The following is a 21379-nucleotide window of genomic DNA, read 5'->3' as shown; positions in this document are numbered from 1 at the left end:
TCCTTAGGCCGAGGTGGCTCAAGTACTTCTTTAACAGTCATCACAGGATGGACACTGCAGTACAAAACAGGCGCAGAACGGAGGCCGATAGGGCTGGGAAATCGCTCCCCGGCTACGCGCAGCTTTGCAGGCCCACTTTTCATTTTTCCTATCTCAAATGTCTGCTGTAACGCAAGTCCGTCGGCGCTACCATGGCAACCTCTCGCCATTTCCGCTGTCAGGCGTCAATTCCGGCGCGCCAGGCCGGAGGACTTCCGGGTCCCGGCGGCCGCCGAGCGGGTCTTCGCGAGAGGCGTGTGAAGTGCTTGTTGGTACCCTGGAGCCTGTGTAGAAGCGAGCGGGGCAGGTGAGTGCGGGTCAGGGCACGACGGGTGTCTGCGGCAGTCGGTGTGGATTCCATTGAGCAGACAGCTCTGCCGGGAAGGAAAGGAGCCGTGCTGATCAGGGGCTTCGGGGAGTACCTGCCTAGGCCGAGTTAGGAACCCAGATCTGCTTGGAAGTGTAGACAGCAGGGTGGAATGAAGGCCAGGTCCTGAGTTCAAGCACTAATGGTTTCGAGCTTTTCCTGCTTTGCAGCTTAGGGCACGGTACTTCCTTTTCCTGGCTTTCGTGTTTGTTTGTTTGTTTGAATCCGAAGCCTGGAAAACTTCGTAGTATCCATCTCGTAGAAGTGTCTTGTACTTAGCATCTACTGTGGGGGCTATAATTCACGACTACTCCGGGATTTTTACCATGTTCTCTGCCCAAAGAGGCAGCGCAGTATTTATTCCTATGCTGGAGGGCTCCCTGCTTCCTTTGAGAACATTTCCTACCTGTGCACTCTGGGTAAGGTGAAACCAGGTGCCTCCAACTGGTGCCCATGAAAGGGAGCAGGGAGAACATTCTGACACTTGACCAGAGTTTGACACTGCCCGAAGGCTGCTTGTAGCAAGAGTAGAGCAGAAGTCTGTTACTTCCTAACGCACCACACTTGGCTCTTCATGTGCATTTGATACTCAGTTTTACTGAGTTATCTGGTGGAGTTGGGATTTGAATCCAGACTGTTATTCTGCTGTGCCTGGTTTCAAAATCTCACAAGCATTCTAAGGTTGATTTAGTCGCTGATCCAGTTTAAGAAGGAGACAGTCAATAAATCCTAGCTATGAGGAGGTGGATTTATTCCAAACCAGAGAGGTGTAAGTGTTAACAAAAAAAAGTGTTCTTAATTACTGCAAACTTTCAACCCATCCAAAGATACTTGTTTTTGGAGGAAAACCAAGACTTTTGCTCAAGAGTCATTGGGTTTCAAAAAGTGATGTGTTTCAGAAAACAGTTTCTAAAATTCTTCTGGGACCACCAAAGCAGCAGATATAATTTTTTTCTCAATAAAAAAGTACATTAAGATGTGGGATCCAAGATGACGTTCACCCACTTTCTGAAGCAGTAATGTATAGATGGGTTACTTGGTTATTTTTCTGTGTATTGTGTATCTGTGTATGTGATGTTATTGACTTTGCTTAGACCTAAGAAGTGGTACATTTTAAGAAGCATATGCCTAGTTGGAGCTAGTCTTTTATCTGTGTCAGTACTGATTGCTTTCCAAACTGTTTTTTATGGTCTTCTCTTTTGAATGGTGACAGTAATTTTAATGGACTTTGAATTTGGAGAGGTGCTGAAGGCAGCAAGACTTTCAAGGAGTCCTCCTGTTGCTGCCCTGGGACTTATCACAGACTGTACTTCTTTTGTCCCTTTAGTGACTGGCCATGTCATTGTCCCACTTGTACCGGGACGGGGAAGGCCGCATGGATGATGACGACGATGAGCGTGAGAACTTTGAGATCACTGACTGGGATCTCCAGAATGAGTTCAACCCCAACCGGCAGCGCCACTGGCAAACCAAAGAAGAAGCCACTTACGGGGTGTGGGCAGAGCGTGACTCAGATGAGGAGAGGCCCAGCTTTGGAGGCAAACGGTATTGCTGCAGTGGGGCTGCTCGCTCTTGCTTTAGGAATGGGGGAGCCACTCCCATAAGAATATTTCTTTTCTTGCCTGTTGAGTCCCTTGGCTCCAGCATCAGCTAGAAGAGTCCAGTTTTTTTTTTTTTCCAGGCTGACATGCTGTTCTTTCACCAATTCAATCATCAGTCTGTATTTACTGAGGAATTACTATATACTAGGCCTTGTGCTGTAGACCCAGTCCTTGCCTTCCAGAGCTCAGACTCCAGTGGATGGAGACTAGTATCACTTAGTAGCTCAGACAGTCTAACTTTGTAGCTGCAGTACAGGACAAGAGGGACAGCACAAATGTCAAAAAGTGCATTTGGTCTGTTCTGAGAGTTTGGGGAGATTTCTCTGGAGTAGTGACCCTTAGCTGAGATGAAAATCAAAGGTGACTAGGGTGGTAGGAGAGGTGTGAGCGTGCAGAGGCCTTTGATGGAAGGCAGCAGGGTGTCCACAAGGATACAGAGGTGTTGCAGGCTGGAGCCAAGAAGGGAGGGTAGTTTGGGAAGGGGTGTTGGTAGAGAGGGTATGACATGGGGCAGGTTAGGGTTTGAGAAGACCCTCTGCAGCTGTACAGGGGAAGCCTGCAGCAAGTGTGAAGACAGAACTGTGAGAGGAAGCTGAGGCAGTGATCCCAGCAGAGGTGGTAGTGGCCTGGGCTGGGATGGTGGTGGGGTGATAAGGATTCAGGTCTCTTTTTCCCAGTGTGGGATCACATGCGTGTGGGGCTCCACTTGACCCATGTGCTCAGCCAGTGTGTGGCCGTGATTGTAACTTTCTCACAGTGGAGGCTGGGGGAGCAAGAGCATAAGGATCAGTTTTCACCCATGGGATATCTAAAAGCATATGTGTTAAGTGGACCAGGGATCAAGAGTAACATAATCTTAAAGTAATAAGAATAGCCAATGTATATTGGCTGCCTGGTCCCGTTTACCTTATGAGAAAGGTACCATTATTATCCCCATTATGCAGATTAAGAAATTGAGGCCAAAAGTCACTCAGCTAGGTGGAACCTGAGCTGGCATTGGAACCTGTACCTCTGTGACTCTTGAGTTGAGACTGTTAGCCACCAAGTTATAGTGCATCTTTTAGGAAAAAGTTCTGTGAACTCTCTTGCTGTTGAAGGGATGTTTAATTAGTAGGTTGGTCATTTTCATAAAGCATCACTTTATTTTGTAATATGCCAGGGTTTTCTATGGGATTTGTTTCTTTCTGTGCTTAACCGCACAACTTTTGTTTTACACAAAAGTGAACTGAGGGTAATCACTGTAATTGCTGTGCTTGAAGAGGTCAGAATTTAAATCAGTATGTTTCATGGAGTTTATGTCTTAGAGTTTTCAAATAAATGTAATGGGTATCATTTTCTCAATTTGATTAATTGTTAGTATACTTTACATTCACATAACATTTCAACAAATTTTACTTACGATTTTTATCCATCTGAATGTCTTTCTATTCCTCTGTTGTTTTGTTTTTTGAGACAGGGTCTTGCTAGGTAGTTCAGGCTGGTCTTGAATTCACTGTGTAGTCCAGGGTAGCCTCGAACTCATGGTGATCCTCCTGCCTCAACCTCCCAGGTGCTGAGATTACATGTGTATGCCACCACATCTGGCTCCTCTTTTTTTATACTTGAAATAGTATCTAAAACAAGTGATTTTTAAGGTATGAAATGTAAAAGGAGCTGGGCACAGTGGCACACACCTATAATCCCCACACTCTAAGAGGCCAAGCCAGGAGGACCACAAGTTTGAGCCTCACCTGGGCCACTTAGCAACTGTCTGAAAATGAAAAATGGACTGGGGATATAGTTCAGTGTAAAAGGCCCTGGGCTCAATCTCCAGTACCACCAAAAAAAGTTATTTGTGATTACAAGAAGCAAAGTCTGTGCTTTTCTAATATTCTGGTATATAAATAAATGTGTCTCTTTAAAAGACACATTGGATCCCGTGAGGTCCCCTTTGAGGAATATTCTAGTGAGCCAAATTACTCCAGCGGGACAGAGGGCTACAGAAAAGTTCTTTACAGACCTGACGTTTTGTATCTGTGCCTGCAGGGCCCGGGACTACTCTGCTCCTGTCAACTTCATTAGTGCAGGGCTCAAGAAAGGGGCAGCTGAGGAGGCAGAACTGGAAGACTCTGATGATGAAGAGAAGCCTGTTATGCAGGATGAATTCCCTAAGGATTTTGGACCAAAGAAGTTAAAAACGGTAGAGTTTTACGGCAGGATACTCATTCAAATGATATCCTTCAGTCCCTGTGACCTGAGCATCCCTCATGGTGGAGCAGCTCAGTGGCACCAGTCATGTAGGTTTTTCCCCACGGCAGCGTGTTTCTGTGTGGTTCTCTTTCCCAACATGCACCGTGGATAGATTTTTGCTTCACATGACATCTTTCATTGTGCTTCATAAGTATCAGGACATTTTCTTGTTGGCTAAGCTTTTTTAGATTTTTCCTTTACCATTTGCTAAGTCTTGATTTTTCTTCTTTGCAGGGTGGCAATTTTAAGCCCAGCCAGAAAGGTTTTGCAGGAGGTACCAAGTCGTTCATGGACTTTGGCAGCTGGGAACGACACACAAAAGGGATTGGGCAGAAGCTTCTTCAGAAGATGGGCTACGTGCCAGGGCGGGGCCTTGGGAAGAATGCACAAGGTATGGCCTGGGCGTGTGCTCAACGGAGGCTGGGCCAAGAGAAGAGGAGGGCAGCTGAGGGAGGGGCTGCTTTTCTCTTCTCTTTCCCTTTCAGACGTCTTGAACTCAGTTACTGGGTTTGCCAGCACAGGCCCCTTGTGGTCCACATCTACCTACTTTCCCAAAACCAGGTTCAGTAAAGTGCTTGGGTGGAAGGAAAAGCATTTGGGTGTAAAACACTCAGGAGATAGCTGAACACAGAGTTTGTTTTGGCCTGACCACCAGTGTTTCTAAATGAATTATTTGCCTATGTTGCAAAATCAGTTTCACCTAAAAGCTTAGGTTTTGGCTAGTAGTAGTTTAGCTGAATCCAGGGACCGCACATGCCTTCACCCGGAAGCAGACTTCACCACTTCCTGTTGTCTTGCACTCTCGCCCTCTTTTATTCATTCACGTCAGCTTTCCTGGGCCTTGAAGGCATCTCAGTTTCCAGTCCCTGTTCACAGGGTTTAGATTTTCCAAAGACAGTGATTTGTCCTTCAGGAATTCCAGTGAAACATTCTGTGTCGCTTTTTTTCTTTTCTTTTTTTTTGAACTGTGAATTGAACCCAGGGCCTTCACATCATCCCCAGCCTTTTTATTTTTTGAGACAGAGTTTCACTGAGTTGCCTCTTGAATTCAGCCTCCAAGAGTGCTGGGATTATAGGTGTACACCACCATGTGAGGCTCTGTGTGGCTTCTTTAGTAGCTAGAGATGAGTAGCTGTAGCATCTGCTAAGCATTTCCTGCCTCAGGTCCCTCCATGCACACTCAGCAGCCCAGTCTCCTCTCGTCCTCTACCCCCAGCCCTGTCGAGCCAGCCCCTCACGCACAGGCTTGTCTGCTCGATCCCAGAGCCACACAGTTGGATTCTTCCTGCAGGAACTTTTCCTCTCTTGAGCTATTTCCTGGGAATGATCTGAATTGGGAATCAGATAAAATCAGAAGTATTTCCTATGATTCACATTCTAGTTTCCAAATAGCTGTTAAAGTTAACTTCAGGTTATGTATTGAAAACATTAGCCAAAAGGAAAATGCATGGACATGAAAGATGGTAGAAATGCTGACTTAGAAGGAGAATGTGGGTGCAGATCTTATTTGAGATCTCAGCAGTACTGGGTATGGGCAGGGGGATTGGAAAATTTAGGGTAGGGGGAGGCATCATCATTGCTGTCTTATAGTCCTGTAGGTAAAGGCTTTTGTGAGAATACCCTAACATACATGTCCAGGCAGTATGAACTGCTAAGTACATAGATAAGTGTCTAAATATTAAATGGCAGCTTTACTTCCATCAGAATCAGTATACTGCCCAAATTATTGTGTTGCCACAATAGAGGCATCCAAATGAAGGAAGTGTAAAATTTAGTATGGCTGAGTCTCAGTTCTAAATGAATCGTGAATCATATCCATTTTCTTTCTGTCCACTTAAAATGGTGAATCCAAGTAGAAATGGAAGTCTGCCCTTTGGACATAACCAACCTCAGGTCAACAGACAGTTCCTTGGTAGCATCGGTAACGAGAAGTTTCAGACCACACGGGCTGTGGACAGTGTTCAGAGCACAGGGCAGAGCACTCCTGATGGGTAGCATGGTGTTTTGTGTAAGGAGCAAGGAAATGTGATTTCATTGAGCAGCTTGTTCACACACATGAGCCAATCTGATCTGAAATCTTTTTTTTTCTTTTGCTGAAATTGGCCAGGCATCATTAACCCCATTGAAGCCAAACAGAGAAAGGGAAAAGGAGCTGTGGGGGCCTATGGCTCGGAGCGGACCACTCAGTCCCTGCAGGACTTCCCCGTGGTGGACTCAGAAGAGGAGGCTGAAGAGGTGAGCAGAGGGCTGGAGCTGGGCGGGGGGCATCCTGTGCCATTGAGTGCTGTCCATCCCTTTGTGCATCCTGTGTGCCTTCGGGTGTTTACTGTTCACAGTCAGTATGCTGGGTACTTACCTGGAGGCTAGATGTGGGAAGGAGGCTCTGAGGGATAAACAGAGGCCCTATTGGGTAGCGACAGACAGCACACAAGTGACCACAGTGTGCTTAGGAATGGCAGTGTGCGCCAGGAAGTGCCTAGAGAGAAAATAAGGCTGGGAGAAGGGTGCTGACCTGTGTCTAATAAACAGGGTGGGAAGCTTTTAGGGAATGAAACATTTCAGTTGAGACCTAGTGGAGAGAAGGTGCTAGCAATAGGAAGAGTCAAGAGGCCAGAGCGCACTGGGTTAGGAGTGCTAAACATGAGAGTTAGAGACCTTACAGGATGCCACTGTGGGGGAACAGTGCACAAGCCAGGGGAAGTGGTGTGCTCAGGGAGGGGCGGGCTTCCAGCAAGGCCTGGGTGGCCATTCTTAGGTGCTCAGGTTTCATCCCATTGCTGCAGTGAGCCATCAGTTGGCACCGGTGTGTCACATTAGAAAGGGCAGCTCTCCACTGAGGCATTCCTCTTTTGCTCGTATGAGCGAAGTCAGGATGCTGCAAAGAAATGCATTGTTAGTATTCTTGTCGTTGATCTCCTTTTAATGAGGAAGGAGGCACTTGGTCATTTGCGGCTGACAACTGAGTCAAGGCTCAGCCTTAGACGTGAACGGATGTTAGGCGTCAAGTGTGTAATAGGAGTGTGTGAGATATGCCAGGTGCAAGACAGCACGGAATAGTGGAGAGTAAGGCACCGGCGAGGTGCAGCCATCTGAAGGGGAAGTCTCTTTTCAGCTCTAAGTCATTGTTGCCACCTGAGAATGTGGGCTCTGATTCCCCTGATCTTCTCATTTCCTCCAAGCGGTCAGAGGTCCAGATATTCCTTGAGAAAAGAAGTACAGGGCTAAACCTGTGTGAAGAAAATAAAATGACAGCCACAAAACCGACTTCTGAGGGCTGGACCCCATATGCCAGTTTCCTCCTGCATTTTACATCACCCCGTGGAGAAGTCTGGCACACCTGACTGTAAAGGATACCTTTGCTTTGAGACTTACGGACTGTTCCTCATGATTTGTAAGAGTGTCATTGGACGGTTTCAATGTTTCGCACATACAGTTTTTCACAAAGAACCTAGTGTAGATTCAGGCAGCAGCTGGTGACTGATGTCCTGCATGGCCCCACCTGCTGTAAGAAGTGGCACTTCCTGTTGATGCTGACTGTAGTCTTCTGCTCTAGGAATTTCAGAAGGAGCTGAGCCAGTGGAGGAAAGACCCCAGTGGAAGCAAGAAGAAGCCCAAGTATTCATACAAGACAGTGGAAGAGTTGAAGGCCAAGGGCAGGATTAGCAAGAAGCTCACTGCTCCCCAGAAGGAACTTGCTCAGGTCAAGGTATGGTAGATATGCCTGGATACCCAGACCAGGATCTGTTCAGAAACATAAAAAAAGCAGTCCTTCATCTGAATAGACACTCAGCATTTCCTAAGCTTCTTTAGGAATTCTCCTGTCCCAGCCTCCCAAGTGCTGGGATTACAGGCATGCACCACTACACCTGGCGTGGGTCTTGTGATGTGATAGTAGCAGGTTCCCATTCAAGACACCAACATGTTCAGTAGTGTTACTGAGTTCCAGCTGTGTGCCAGAGACCCTCAAGGCACAGCAGTGAAGGTTCCTCGTGTGTATGGTATATTAGTTTCCCATCACTTTCTCAAGGAGCTAAGGAACAATGGAGAGAACTGGCTGTTGTAGTTTTGGTGTAGGATATAGAGTGTGTATCACAGAACTCAAAGCCCAGCATGGGGTTTTCAAATGACCAGTGTGATTGGCATCAGATTATCTGGGGAACCTGGTAAGAAATGGGGGTGTGTAGATTCTACCTAGCGATTCCGAGTCAGTAAATCTACACTGTTACTTTCCCCCGTGGTTCTAATGCAAGTGGTTCATAGATCACATTGCTAGTTAAAGTGACATCTCAGAGCCAGGGATATAGTTCAGTGGCACATGTGCCTGCCTGGCAAGTGCAAGATCCTGAGTGTGATTCCTGGTACCAAAAAAAAAAAAGAAAAAATTAAAAAAATAAAGTGACATCTCTGTTCAGGAATCTGTACTCAGATTTCCTCAGTTTTCCTACAGTGTTGAGATCAGTTCATTCCCAAAGCTGCTCTTGTCCAAGAACTTTTTCCGTTTTTTATTTTTGTTAGAAGACTCATGTGCAGGGCATTTTAAAGCATTAGGAAATACAAAAATATGAAAGCAGAAGTATGAAAAATAGTTTGTGTTATCCCAAAGATTACTAAATTTTAACAGCTTAATGTACTTCCTTCTAGGTCTTCTTCTGTGCTTGTATGACTGTATATGTGGTTTTTTTTTTTTACCAAAATGCCAGTTTGATTATCTATATAGTTTTGTTACCTGTTTTGAGCAGTATGGTCTCTTCTTTTCCATGAAAATGCATTCTCCTCACTAATATTTAGTCTCTATTGAAGTGTCCTTTGTTTTCCTAACATCTGCTTTCTGGATAGGTGACCTAAGGGATCAGTCTGCCGCTGCTCTCTGCACCTGTCCTGTCCTCCGCAGCTCCTCTCATCCAGTACAGTGCAGTCCTGCCTGTAGAGACTCTGCCCTTCTCCAGCAGTATTGAGTAGTGTGGTTCTTACACTCTACTGGCATCAGGCCTTCTGCCCTTGGCTTTGTGGTGTTTAACAGGCAGCAGTGGTGAGTGTTAATCTCCTCCCCTTCTGCCCACTTCTCCAAGGTCATAGACATGACGGGCCGTGAGCAGAAGGTGTACTACAGCTACAGCCAGATCAGCCACAAGCACAACATGCCAGATGATGGGCTGCCTCTGCAGTCCCAGCTGCCGCCCCTGCCTGGCAAAGAGGCCAAGGTCCCAGGCTTTGCACTGCCTGAGTTGGAACACAACCTGCAGCTGCTCATCGACCTCACCGAGCAGGAGATCATCCAGAATGACCGGCAGCTGCAGTACGAGCGGGACATGGTGGTCAACCTCTCGCACGAGCTGGAGAAGATGTCTGAGGTCCTAGACCATGAGGAGCGGGTTATCTCCAACCTTAGCAAGGTGCTGGAGATGGTGGAGGAGTGTGAGCGGCGCATGCAGCCCAGCTGTGGCGACCCACTCACCCTGGATGAGTGTGCCCGAGTCTTTGAAACCCTGCAGGATAAGTATTATGAGGAGTATCGGATGTCAGACCGCATGGACCTCGCGGTGGCCATTGTCTACCCACTCATGAAAGACTACTTCAAGGAGTGGGACCCCCTCAAAGTGAGTCATGGGGGTGCCTGCCTGCCTGCCTCACTTGGGGCGTGCCCTTGCTTGACGGTTGTGCAGAGGGCAGGAGGGCTAGCTGACCTGTGAGGTCTCTCTCTGCAGGACTGTGCCTATGGCACCGAGATCGTCTCCAAGTGGAAGAGTCTCCTGGAGAATGACCAGCTCTTGTCACACGGTGGCCAGGACCTCTCAGCAGATGCCTTTCACAGGTCCCCATGGCAAGCTCTGCTATCTGCTGGGGCTGGCAGGGTGGGGTTAGGGGATGCAGAGGCTGGGAACAGCTTGGCCTTGGCCCTTATGAACCCTGTGCTCCATGCTGGCACTCTGGGAATTGAGATTCATTCATTCCTCCACTCAGCCTGCACTTGTTGAGTGTGGCGTGAGTGCTCAGTGCTGCCCGGGAGTACTTGGTGCTGTGGAAGTGGCAGGTGGCGTGGAAGGAATGAACCAGTGAAGCAGGAAATGGGGCAAAGCAGTGCAAATAACAAGGGCAAGCAGCCACTTGGGGTGGGATCGGAGCAGCGACCTCAGAGGAAGGGACTCAGCCTGTGTCCCAGAGCATGAGGTGTTAGCTAAGGGGAAAGCACCTGGTGCTGGGAAGTGTCCTGATGTTATCCTGAGGACTGAGCCCCAGGGGTCAGAGGATAGCCACAGGATGAGGAGGTAGCAGCAGACTGACATCTGTCTAGCCACTGTGGGGACTGGTTTGGTGGCTTTCTGTGGCTGGATTTCTGTTTCTTCTAGAGATGGGAGATGGTGGTTGCTTAGTGGCTTTCAAACCAATCAGATCAGCTACCCAACTTGCCCTCTGCCTTTCTCCATAGGCTGATATGGGAGGTCTGGATGCCTTTTGTTCGAAATATTGTCACGCAGTGGCAGCCGAGAAACTGTGACCCGATGGTAGACTTTCTGGACAGCTGGGTGCACATTATTCCTGTGTGGATCTTAGATAACATACTGGACCAGCTCATCTTCCCCAAGCTGCAGAAGGAGGTAAGGCAGAGTGTGGGGAACAGCTGCCATCGGGCACTCTGGGGACTGGTTTAGCATTTTCTCCATTATGATCTCGCTTGTAGAATTTCTGTAATTACAGGAATTACGTCCATACAACTCTTACCCTAAAGAGCACCATAGCCTTTTTCTCAGTACTTTTTTCCCACTCCTCCTTGAAGAGGGAATTCATTCTCTTGGTAGCGTCAGTGAAATCAGAATTGTGCATTTCTGTGATTCATCGACAGTGCCTCCACTCAGGGGAGATGAAATGCAAAATGCCTACAGTGCACCTTGGCTGCCTCTTCGTGCCAAGGGTTTCCCTCCATAAAGTGGTGGCTGTGTCCTCCACACACAGGCAGAGCACTGGGGCCTGTAGCTAGGCATGCGTGGGCCTCCTCACAAGCAGCCCTCTCCTGTAACCTGACAGGATGGGCTGTGTTTCCTTGCCCGCTGCCATGCAGGTGGACAGCTGGAACCCGCTGACAGACACTGTCCCCATCCACTCCTGGATCCACCCATGGCTGCCCCTCATGCGGGCACGCCTGGAGCCGCTCTACTCCCCCATCCGCAGCAAGCTGTCCAGTGCCCTGCAGAAGTGGCACCCCAGCGACTCCTCGGCTAAGCTCATCCTCCAGCCCTGGAAAGACGTCTTCACCCCTGGCTCCTGGGAGGCTTTCATGGTCAAGAACATCGTGCCCAAGCTGGGTAAGGAAGTTGGTTCACACATTGCAAATCTACCATTCATTCTTGGTGTCTTGGTCTGCAGGCAGTGGTCATGAAGTAAACTAAAGCGTGGCCTTTGAATTCATGGAAATGCTTCATACATGCCATTTTGGGCAGAGGCCACCTGTAAGTGGAGTTAGTGTCCTCTCTGCGGTTTGGTTATGGCAGTGCCTGAAAGTCTGCTGTGAGTGTCGGGCTCACGTTGCCTTGTGGTTGCCCAGTTGGCCCTGTCTTTGCGTCTGATGACGGGACAGCCATTGCTGATCTGAAATTTTTCTGCCATTTCACTCTAAATTATTAGGAAGTTATTTCTGGGTAGGAGGGAAAAATGGTTTTTAAGAATTGCTATGTCAACAGCTATAAAACTGACATTTAAGAGCAGATACAAGCTGCTCTGTCTGGCGATAATTGCCCTTTGACTTTGCCAGGACAAAAGTCAACCTAGGGATGGCTTCTCTTGCAGGGATGTGTCTCGGGGAGTTAGTCATTAACCCCCACCAGCAGCACATGGACGCTTTTTACTGGGTGATCGACTGGGAAGGGATGATCTCCGTCTCCAGCCTTGTGGGGCTCCTTGAGAAGCACTTCTTCCCCAAGTGGCTCCAGGTGCGCTTTGTTCTGCTTGGCTTGGGGAGGACAGGGTGGCAGGTGGGGCAGAAACTGAATTTCCTGCTGTGGCCTGGCTGCTATGAGAATGAATTCCAGGGTGAAGTGGGAAGGAGTGACAGTCATGAGTGGCCTATTTGCTGAACATGTCATGTTCCAGCTGCTGTCCTAAGTGCTGTATTTGTACCAGGTCACCTCTTCAAGCAGCTCCTTGGGGAAGGGACTGTGAGGTCTCAACAAGGATACTTAGCTACCAGCAGCCACTCTTCTATGCCAGACTCTTCAGTTCCTACAAGCCCTGCCAAGTGGTGTCACCTGTGTATAGGACTAGCCTTGGGGAATTATTCTATTTGTTGCCTCTGGGGGTGTAAGCGTCTCATCTGTTTTTGGCAGGTGCTGTGCTCCTGGCTCAGTAACAGCCCAAATTATGAAGAGATCACCAAGTGGTACCTGGGGTGGAAATCTATGTTCTCTGACCAGGTGCTTGCACACCCATCTGTCAAGGACAAATTTAATGAAGCCCTTGATATCATGAACAGGGCAGTGTCCTCTAACGTTGGTGAGTAGCGATTCCTGTTTACCATCTCCTGGCCCATGAACATGGGAATGACTGTCTGCTCTCTGGTACCCACTGGCTGCCTGAACAGGTCCTCACTTTCCATTCTCGCACTGACTGTTGTCCACTGGGTTCTGTTAGCTGTCACCTCATATGCACTGCCCAGGTCTGTGTATGTCCCTGAATGCAGACTGACGGGGACTGGATTCCAAACATGCAAACCCAACTCAGGGCTCGCCTCCTTTCCTGCAGTGCTGTGTTGCTTAGGTTCTGCGGCTCCTGCCCAGCTGCCTTGGGTGTGCTGCTTGCATGTCAGTTTGTGGTTGCCACAGACTTAATCTTTGTATAATCCAGCTGTGTAATCTTCCCCCAAAGGGGCTTGCCTATTACTCCCTTGTGTCTTTGGGGCACAGCTGCCCTCTGTGCGGCACAGGTGCAGACCTGGCCCATGTCACGGTGTCAGTTCTGGTACTCCTTGGAATGCTGCCTCTCACTGCCCTCCCTCCTGTGTGTCTCAGGTGCCTACATGCAGCCAGGGGCGCGGGAGAACATTGCCTACCTCACCCACACAGAGCGGAGGAAGGACTTCCAGTATGAGGCCATGCAGGAGCGACGGGAGGCTGAGAACATGGCCCAGAGGGGCATTGGCGCGGCTGCCAGCTCTGTGCCCATGAACTTTAAGGACCTCATTGAGACCAAGGCGGAGGAGCACAACATTGTCTTCATGCCCGTCATTGGCAAGCGGCATGAGGGGAAGCAGTTGTACACCTTCGGCCGCATTGTGATCTACATTGACCGAGGGGTGGTGTTTGTGCAGGGTGAGAAGACCTGGGTGCCCACCTCCCTACAGAGCCTGATCGACATGGCCAAATAGACTGTGGCAGGTCCACAGCAGGCCATGGACTTGTTCTTGACAAGGACGTGTTACGAATAAATAATTTTAAGTCATCTTTGGAAGCCTAACTTCTCTACTCAGGAAATACTCCAGCAGTAGGGATGTGGCTTAGGGCTTGCACTGGTCTACATTCCTGTTGCTTGGACATAATACCCGACACCAGAAGCTTAAAAAAGGAGAGCTTTATTTGGCCAAAAGTCTCACAAACCCACGCTTGGCTGGCTGTAGGACAGGAACACGGCAGAGGGTGTAGTGGAGCAGAGCTGCATGCATGGCAACCAGGAAGCAGAGCACAGGGGAAGAGTGCCCGTGAGAGACCTTCCCTCTAATGGCACGGCCCCGGGGACCGCCTCCAGCTGGGCCCCACATCCTCACAGCCCATGCAGCTCATACATCAGTGAGTAATTTTCTCAGGAGTAGTGTCCCCAAGATCCAGTCACCTCTTCAGGTGCCTTTCCACAAGTGGTAGAGCACTTGCTCACCATGCACAAGCCCTTGGTTCAATCCCCGGCGTCACATACTAACGTGGAGATACTCTACATCAGACCAAGCCTCCAGGGAGGGGTATAAAAATGCTATTTTAGAAGTTCATACATCTTTATATTGAGTTCTTACACAGCATGTTATCCTTAAAACAGGACAGCTCCCTTGCTGTACTATCAGTTCTCATCTGGGACATTTGGCCCACTGCAAAGGGTTCCTCTGCGTCTCTCCCCAGCAGCCTTCCTTTCTGGCTGGCGGCAGCTTCTACGGCAGCGCTGAGCACCTCATGGAGGGTTCACAGTGGGAGGGTCTGTCTTCCTGATGATCTCAAGGTCCTCACAGCCCTGGTAATCAGGTTCCTCCCGAAATGTCCACAGATCCCTGGGGAGCCGTTCCAGCTTTTGTGTAGGGAACCAGTGGACAGAGGTGTCATTAAATGTGTCCATGTACTCTGCAGTCTGAGGAAACTCCACCTCCTCCAGTCCTTCCAGAATCTGAGCAGGAAAATCCAAATATAGACACCTTGGTCACAGTAACCCTCACTCTTCTAGCTTTTTTTTTTTTTTTTTTTTTGTCTTTTTGAGACAGGGTCTCACTGCAGTTCAGGCTGGTCTTGAGTTCACTTTGTAGCGCAGGCTGGCCTTGAACTTGCAACAATCCTCCTGCCTCAGCCTCCTGAGTGCTAGGATTACAGGTGTGTGCCACCACATCCAGCCCATTCTTCTAGCTTAAATTTTCATTTTACTTATCACCCTATTATCCTTTTGGAAAAATAGGAATCTTTTTACTTAGATGTGTTTGTGCAGTGTGAGTTGGAAGCCACAAAGGCAGAGGATATGTTGGTCTATGATACTGAGAATAAAGGAAATTGGAACAAAACTAAGATGCACTAAAATGCTTAAGCTTTCTGGAGCAAAGATCCATGGAGTGCGCTCACTGACAGTGCACTACTGACCTCCATCCCTGGCCCCCAGTTCCCTCCCACACGTACAAAAGCAGACTTTTTTAATAGTGCGGGAGAAATAGTATGATTTCACACTGCTTCCCTCCCAGCCCCCTTATTCAGATAGATACCTTGGCAATATAGGGATAATTTTTCTGCAGAATCCTGGTCAACAACCTAGAAGTAAAAGTAAAAGAGGTGTGTGAATGGTTTTATTCAACTTAAACACAGAAAAGCAAAACAACTTAAAAAATAGGGAGAATTTAGAACAGAGTGAGGGATGTGGAGTACATTAACTAGCAGACAATGTGAATACCTAGGATTTGTGTTCCTGTTGTCAGCAGAGAAATGCTAACAGACACCTACGCACTGTGAAATGGAAGGTAGGTGTGGACCAACAGGCAACGGAATCAAATGGCTTTTCAAAAACATTACTGTCTTGTCACAGGAGAAGGGAAGAATTATTTGTAAAGACTCCTTTACCTGCTTCACAGCTTGACTAAGGGTCAGATACACATTTTTAACTGTCTGTCCAGTTCCTCACAGAATAGCAGCTCCAGGGGCTAGGGATTTAGCTCAATGGCACAGCGCCTGCTTGGCAAGCGCAAGGTCGTGAGTTCAATTCCCAGTACTGGGAAAAAAAAAAAAAAAAAAACAGAATAGCAGCTCCATGTCCAGAAGGGTCATGGGAACGTTTTCTGTTTGTGGATCAACCTGGCATGGGCTTCACCTCCAGGCCTGACTGAATCCCAGTGTCCCGAGGCTCACCTTTCCTCAAGGCCTTTGAAACTGTTCCCGATGATGACCATCCTGGACAGGGCATCTACTGACCAGTTGCTCCACAGAAGATTGTTGTACAAGGCGGTCCCGCAGTGCAGCATGTAGAAGATGGTGAGTTCCCCACAAACACTCCGCTTGCCTTCCTGGGGGATGAAAGGGACAGACAGAAACGCTCACAGATCACAGGGAGATATGGGTAACAAGCCGAGATAAGCAGAACATCAAATGAAAAAGACACTAGAGGCGAGTGGAATGGCTCCATAATGAAATCCATTCGATCACGGGATAGAAACAGTCGGGAAGTCGTGACATCCAGGAGGAAATCACTTATTTAGCAAATGTGTCACACGAACATAGAGAGCTCTGGGCTAATGAAGGGTCTTCTTAGGTTTGTGACAGTAAGGACAGGAAGGATGACAGCTGTTACTGTCCCCATGGGTTACGTTCAGGAATCCTCCGTGCCATCATAACCAAAGGCCCTTCAGATGTCCCTGGGAAGGCACAATGTGTCTTTTCTGGGACTCACTGCTCTTCACCAAACTCCTTGGCAGGAACACAGGCCCAGTCTACGTCTGAAAACCACGTTCAGAGGTGTCTGCTCATACTGGTGTCAGCCCTATGCCTACAAAATGAGTTTTTTGAGCTGTCTCACAAATATCAAATCCCAGCTCTTCGTGGGGCGGAGGGGCAGCAGTGGGTTTACCTGCAACTCACAGCTAGGTGCTGGGTGTGACTGAGCTCAGCATCACGGAAGGACAAGGAGAGGCCCCACCCCCTTGTACTGCTGCCCCTGGACAGGGCACGTCCAGCCAGAAGAGCCTCAGTCATGGCACCCAGACCTTTTGCCTTCTCAGTTTTTAAATAGCAGCAGCAAATACCAATCAGCATAATTCCTGGACAAAGAATCCTTGCAGGAATTTTGAAAACTTAACATGTTCTAGTTCATACTATATGTATAATTTTAAATTTTTCTGACGGGCACAGCATGAACCAAAATGGAGGTGACCAACTAATCAAATTTTATAGACACTAGGAAAGCAAGCAGAGAAGAATGAACACCATTTCAAAGAAATGTGTCCATGGGTAGAGCCCGGCATTGGTCTAGTTAATATCTACACAGCCTGTCCATGTTTCCCCTAAGCTCCTTACCTCATTCTCACTGAGAACCGTCACACCAAGGGTGTTAAGAACTGCGATTTCCAGTGGACTGAACAGAGGATCGTAGACCCAGCAGTGACTTCTAGGAGTCTACAAGGGAAGAATGAGTTATTTCAATGGAGTCATCCATATACATACTGTGTGCAAGATGAGGGGAGGGGAGATGATGGTGGATCCAGAAACTTACCTGGCACTTGTCCAGGAAGAGAAGCAGAAATGCTAGCTGGATCCTTGCTGTGATACAGGTGGCAAAGTTCCCAATGCCATAACACACACACTTCACATGGCAGGTTCCCGGGTCCAGGGTTTCTCCTGGGCTGGAGGCATGGGCCACATCGGATTTACCTAGTGGTGAGTCAAGGTGCAGGCTTCCAAAGGCTTCCAACAGTGTCCTCACAGGAGGCTTCTGCTGTCCCAGCTGTTCTGTAAGGCATTGGCTGACAGTTTCTGAAACAGCAGCCCCCACAGGCAGTCAGAGGGTAGGATTTGCCTGACAGCCAGATCACCCAACCTAGAAGGCCCAGAGCCAGGGAGGAGGGGAGCAGGGCAGTGAGGGCTTCAACTCCCCAGAGAGAAAAGCCGCCTGGGATGTGCAGCCACTTGCCTCAATCTGACAAGTTGTCCCAGGCACTGGATTCCTAGGGCCCAAACCCTAAGAGGATATTTCAACAAAAAATGGGCTTCATTTATGGGCAGTTTCCATCTAAAACTCTAATGTGAACTCATTCTAATTCAACAAGAAGTTCCTAGTAAGTCCGGGTTATGCTTTGAAATAGTGTGCTGATTATAACAAAGATTAGAAGAGCGTAACTCAAAATCATACTATAAATGTCTCAGAGCCTGAATGCTAACCTGTGAAAAGGTCAAAGAGAAAAAAAAGGATAGGCTGGGGGCTTCAAGAACCTAAGAAAAATACTCTGTTTAAATATTCCTTTATAGAGATAGATTCTCTTGCTCCTTTTTTGAAATTATACTGAAACTGAATTTAGTTGAACAAATCTGTATGCAAGCAAAACAAAAAGCCATACATCGCAATGATAAGAAACTAATTTTCACTTATCAGAGTAGCAAAGCTTGCTATGTAGAAGATCAGGACAGGAAAGATTATTTGAAAAACTGGCTCTTTAGGTCCTTGCTCATGTGAGAACTGGCAAAAACTTTTCTGAAAACAGCTTAACAATGCAAAGTTAAACAAATCACTGAACAACTTCACTTCTGTGAATATATCCTACTGAATCATACTAAACTTGGTAAAAGCTTTATATATAAAGCTGCTCATTGTGAAGTTATATGTAATAACTAAACGTAAAAGAAAACACTAGCGTTCAACAAAAAGGATAATTATGGCTACGTTAACTTCATGCATAACTATTATGCTGTTATACATTATATTTAAGAAGATTATAACTGCCTGGGAAAAAGTACACTATCATGTCAAGGGAAAAGAACATGATATCATAAATTCCTGCGATAATGAATAAAGACAGCTAACATTTATTGTCTTTTGTGTAGCAGGGAAGCACTGTGCTAAGCATGTATCTATACAACCTCATTTAATTCTCAAAACTATATTATTGGATATGTCCATGACCATCTCCATTTTACAGGTAAAGAAAATGAGGGTTGGATATAGTTAAATGACAAAGGATACACAGCCCTAAGGGAGAACCAGAATTAGAACTCAGTAGGAACATTGCTCATGGAGGGAAATGTCCTCAAATGAGGATGGATTCCCTTCTTTGTCCACACTGAGTCCCCTCTCCCACTCCTCCTAGCCCTCCCCAGTGGTACTGACCTAGTGCTGAACTCCAGAAAGCAGAGATAAGCAGATCATTCCTGTTGAGAAAAGGGCATAGTCATCTCATCCTTTCAGCGCCACCCCAGCAGTACCTTTCTGCCTGACCATGAGGTAGCTGCCCAGAGGAAAAAGTGCCCTCCACCTATAGCCCATCCTTTCTGAATGGTAAGAGATGTGCACGCACCAACAGGGCCAGAGCCAGTGTGCATACTGCTGGGGCCCAAGGGGACAGGAGAGGCAGTTTCTTAGTGCAGGCCCTGGATTCTTGGCCCACAACAAGTTCGGCAAGGCTGTGGTTAAACAGCTGTCAAATACTTGGCCTTGGCCTACCTGAGCTTTTAGTCTCTTCATCTCTAGAATGGGGATGAGAATTATATCTATTAGGAGGGATTAAACAGGCCAGCATTCTTAGGACAGTACTACATAAGAAGTTACCATAAAATGCCTTTGTTTCTAAAATAACTCTAGGGAAAAGTAAAAGAAGAGATGAGTGTCTAGCCTTTCTCTATTCCAGTCAACTGGTTTCTACAAGCCCAGAGCTAAATAAAGTCAAATTGTGAATTAAACTGGATTTGAACCAATAAGCAATAAGAGACAGTCTTTAGGGGCCTGTTATGGTTTAGATCTAAAACATGCTGCCCCCTCCACAAGTCTTGTGTTCATAAGCAGGGCTTTTGGAAGGTGACCGGATCATGGGGGCGGGGCCTGGCCAGAAGAGGCAGGTCACAGGGGGCATGACCTGGATGGAAGGGTCAATTCTTGTTCTTGCTCCTTCCCTGGATCTCTCCTGTTTTTGGCTGCCATGACATGAGCAACTTTTCTCCACCATGCCCTTTCACCATGCTGTCTCTGACTGGGAGCCAACCACCCATGGACTGAATGCAGTGAAACCATGAACCATAATAAACATGTCCATGAAGTTGTGGGTGTTGGGTGTTTTGTCCTAGCAACAGGAAACTTGACTAATACAGGGACTCAGGGAGGAACGAATTATAAAAAGCTCTTTCCCAACACTGCCCACTGAGGGAGAAGGTGGGCAAAGGAGAGCTCTAACATACATGAGTGTGCATGGTAAACTGGTAAGTCTGTGCAGAGAGTCCTGACTCTTCAACTGCTCAAGGCATGATATAGTGAACATACCATATTTAGGGGTGATGTGAAAAATAGGGAGCCTCTGGGGATTCTGAAGAAGCTGAGGAAATAATCACAATGTCAAGGGGCATGGAAAGAGCCTTAGGAGTTCTCCAAATCCCCCGGCACACTCACTCTCATTGAAATGAAATCTGGTTTCATTCATTCATTGCCTATATCTGAAGCCTCTGTTTTGTTTGTAGTGCTGGGTACTGAAGCAAGGGCTTTGCGCATGATGGTGAGCATTCTACCTCTGAGCTATACCTCAGACCTCTTCATTCATTTTCATTTTCATTTTGGGACAAGGTCTCACTAAGTTGCTTAGGCTGGCCTTGAACTTTCAATCATTCTGTCTCAGCATCCATAGACCTGCAGAAATCTTATGAAGAATTGCTGCTGTTTTCCCCTACCCGTCACACTCAGCCAGCTGTTCAAAAACTTCTTTCTACTGAGAAGTAAAACTCTGTGATCCTAATTCTAGGAAAGAGGAGCCCATAAAATTAAGTCTAATCTCTCCTCCTTATGATGGCTCTCCTCATACTGATCTGAAGAAGGGCTAACTAAAGTTATTTCTTGAGCCCTAACAGGACTGACACTAAAAAAAAAAAAAAAAAAAAGTGCTATTCTCAATAACAGTAGTAAGGGACATTTACGGAGTTCGTGTGTTGGGTATTGTCTGTGTACTTTCTAAAGGATGGGGCAAGGTATGGGGGGACCTGGGTGACATAAAGAGTCCAGAGTGGCAAGATGCAAGCAAAAGTTTTGGAGTCACCAAGACTTAGGTTTGAAATCTGGTTTCATTCATTCATTGCCTATGTCTCTTTGGGCTACCAGGCTCCTAGTGTGGCAGTGCTGTTCAACGCTGACAAAGCGCCTAGAATGCTTAAGGCAGTGCTAGGCACGGAGCAGCTGGTCAATAAATGAATGATGATAACGGTGACAATCACGTGTGCGTGTTGCTCTCTCGCACTAAAAATACTTATAACTAACACTGGACATGGCATTAATAGCAAAACGTGGCCTAGCTCTTCCCACGTGCCGGGAAATAGTTTACATTTACTAAATCGATGATCTTCAAAGCAAGCCACATAGGTGATATCTTCATCCCCCATCTCACAAATACGAAAACGCAGAGACATCCTGGACTGTAAGGCGCTCGTTATCTCCTCGAAAAGTACTTTTAGCACATCCCCATTTTAGAAATGAGGAGACTGAGGCTTTAGAGAGTGGCCCTTTGCGCGAAGATTCGACCCTGCACTCACTCGGCCTCCTGGAGGCGACGAAGCACGACTTCGGTGTCGGCCTCAAGCTCTGTCTCACGGCCTCCCGCCTTCACCTCCTGCCGCGGCCGCCGCGCAGCAGAGCGCCGGCGCGAAGCGGCAGTCTGCCAGGTTCCCGGGGCCGACCTCGCGGCTGCCGCCATTGCTCCGTGACGTCACCGCCGCGCGGTGCTCTCGGTTGCGTCATCGCTGCG

At 47.6% G+C, this 21379-nt stretch overlaps 2 protein-coding genes across 5 annotated transcripts; one reads left to right on the top strand and one right to left on the bottom strand.

Moving 5' to 3' along the window:
• The first annotated feature begins 248 nt into the window (after positions 1–248).
• On the top strand, positions 249–13666 carry Tfip11 (tuftelin interacting protein 11). The gene is made up of 13 exons (XM_005396148.2): positions 249–346; positions 1734–1951; positions 4033–4186; positions 4471–4627; positions 6344–6471; positions 7790–7942; positions 9306–9833; positions 9942–10048; positions 10664–10832; positions 11294–11537; positions 12019–12161; positions 12555–12720; positions 13236–13666. Exons 2-13 carry the CDS (start codon positions 1743–1745, stop codon positions 13589–13591), a joined length of 2514 nt encoding a protein of 837 aa, XP_005396205.1. The 5' UTR covers positions 249–346; positions 1734–1742; the 3' UTR covers positions 13592–13666.
• Srrd (SRR1 domain containing) lies at positions 7136–21369 on the bottom strand. 4 transcript variants are annotated; one of them, XM_005396152.2, is made up of 7 exons: positions 21168–21369; positions 18772–18812; positions 17164–17423; positions 16968–17066; positions 15807–15961; positions 15170–15215; positions 7136–7463 (listed from the first exon to the last, which is right to left on the bottom strand). In XM_005396152.2, exons 1-7 carry the CDS (start codon positions 21326–21328, stop codon positions 7458–7460), a joined length of 768 nt encoding a protein of 255 aa, XP_005396209.1. In that variant the 5' UTR covers positions 21329–21369; the 3' UTR covers positions 7136–7457. The 4 variants fall into 4 exon arrangements, with proteins under 4 accessions (XP_005396209.1, XP_005396208.1, XP_005396206.1 ...); XM_005396151.2 differs by having other exon boundaries at positions 7136–7436; XM_005396149.2 differs by lacking the exon at positions 7136–7463 and adding an exon at positions 13780–14589 and having other exon boundaries at positions 21168–21368.
• Between the last annotated feature and the right edge of the window lie 10 nt (positions 21370–21379).

This window comes from Chinchilla lanigera, unplaced genomic scaffold, assembly GCF_000276665.1.
Source record: "Chinchilla lanigera isolate Chin_1 unplaced genomic scaffold, ChiLan1.0 scaffold00054, whole genome shotgun sequence".
NCBI lineage: Eukaryota > Metazoa > Chordata > Mammalia > Rodentia > Chinchillidae > Chinchilla > Chinchilla lanigera.
The sequence above is the reverse complement of the archived record's forward strand: the minus strand, read 5'-3'. Positions and strand labels throughout refer to the sequence as shown.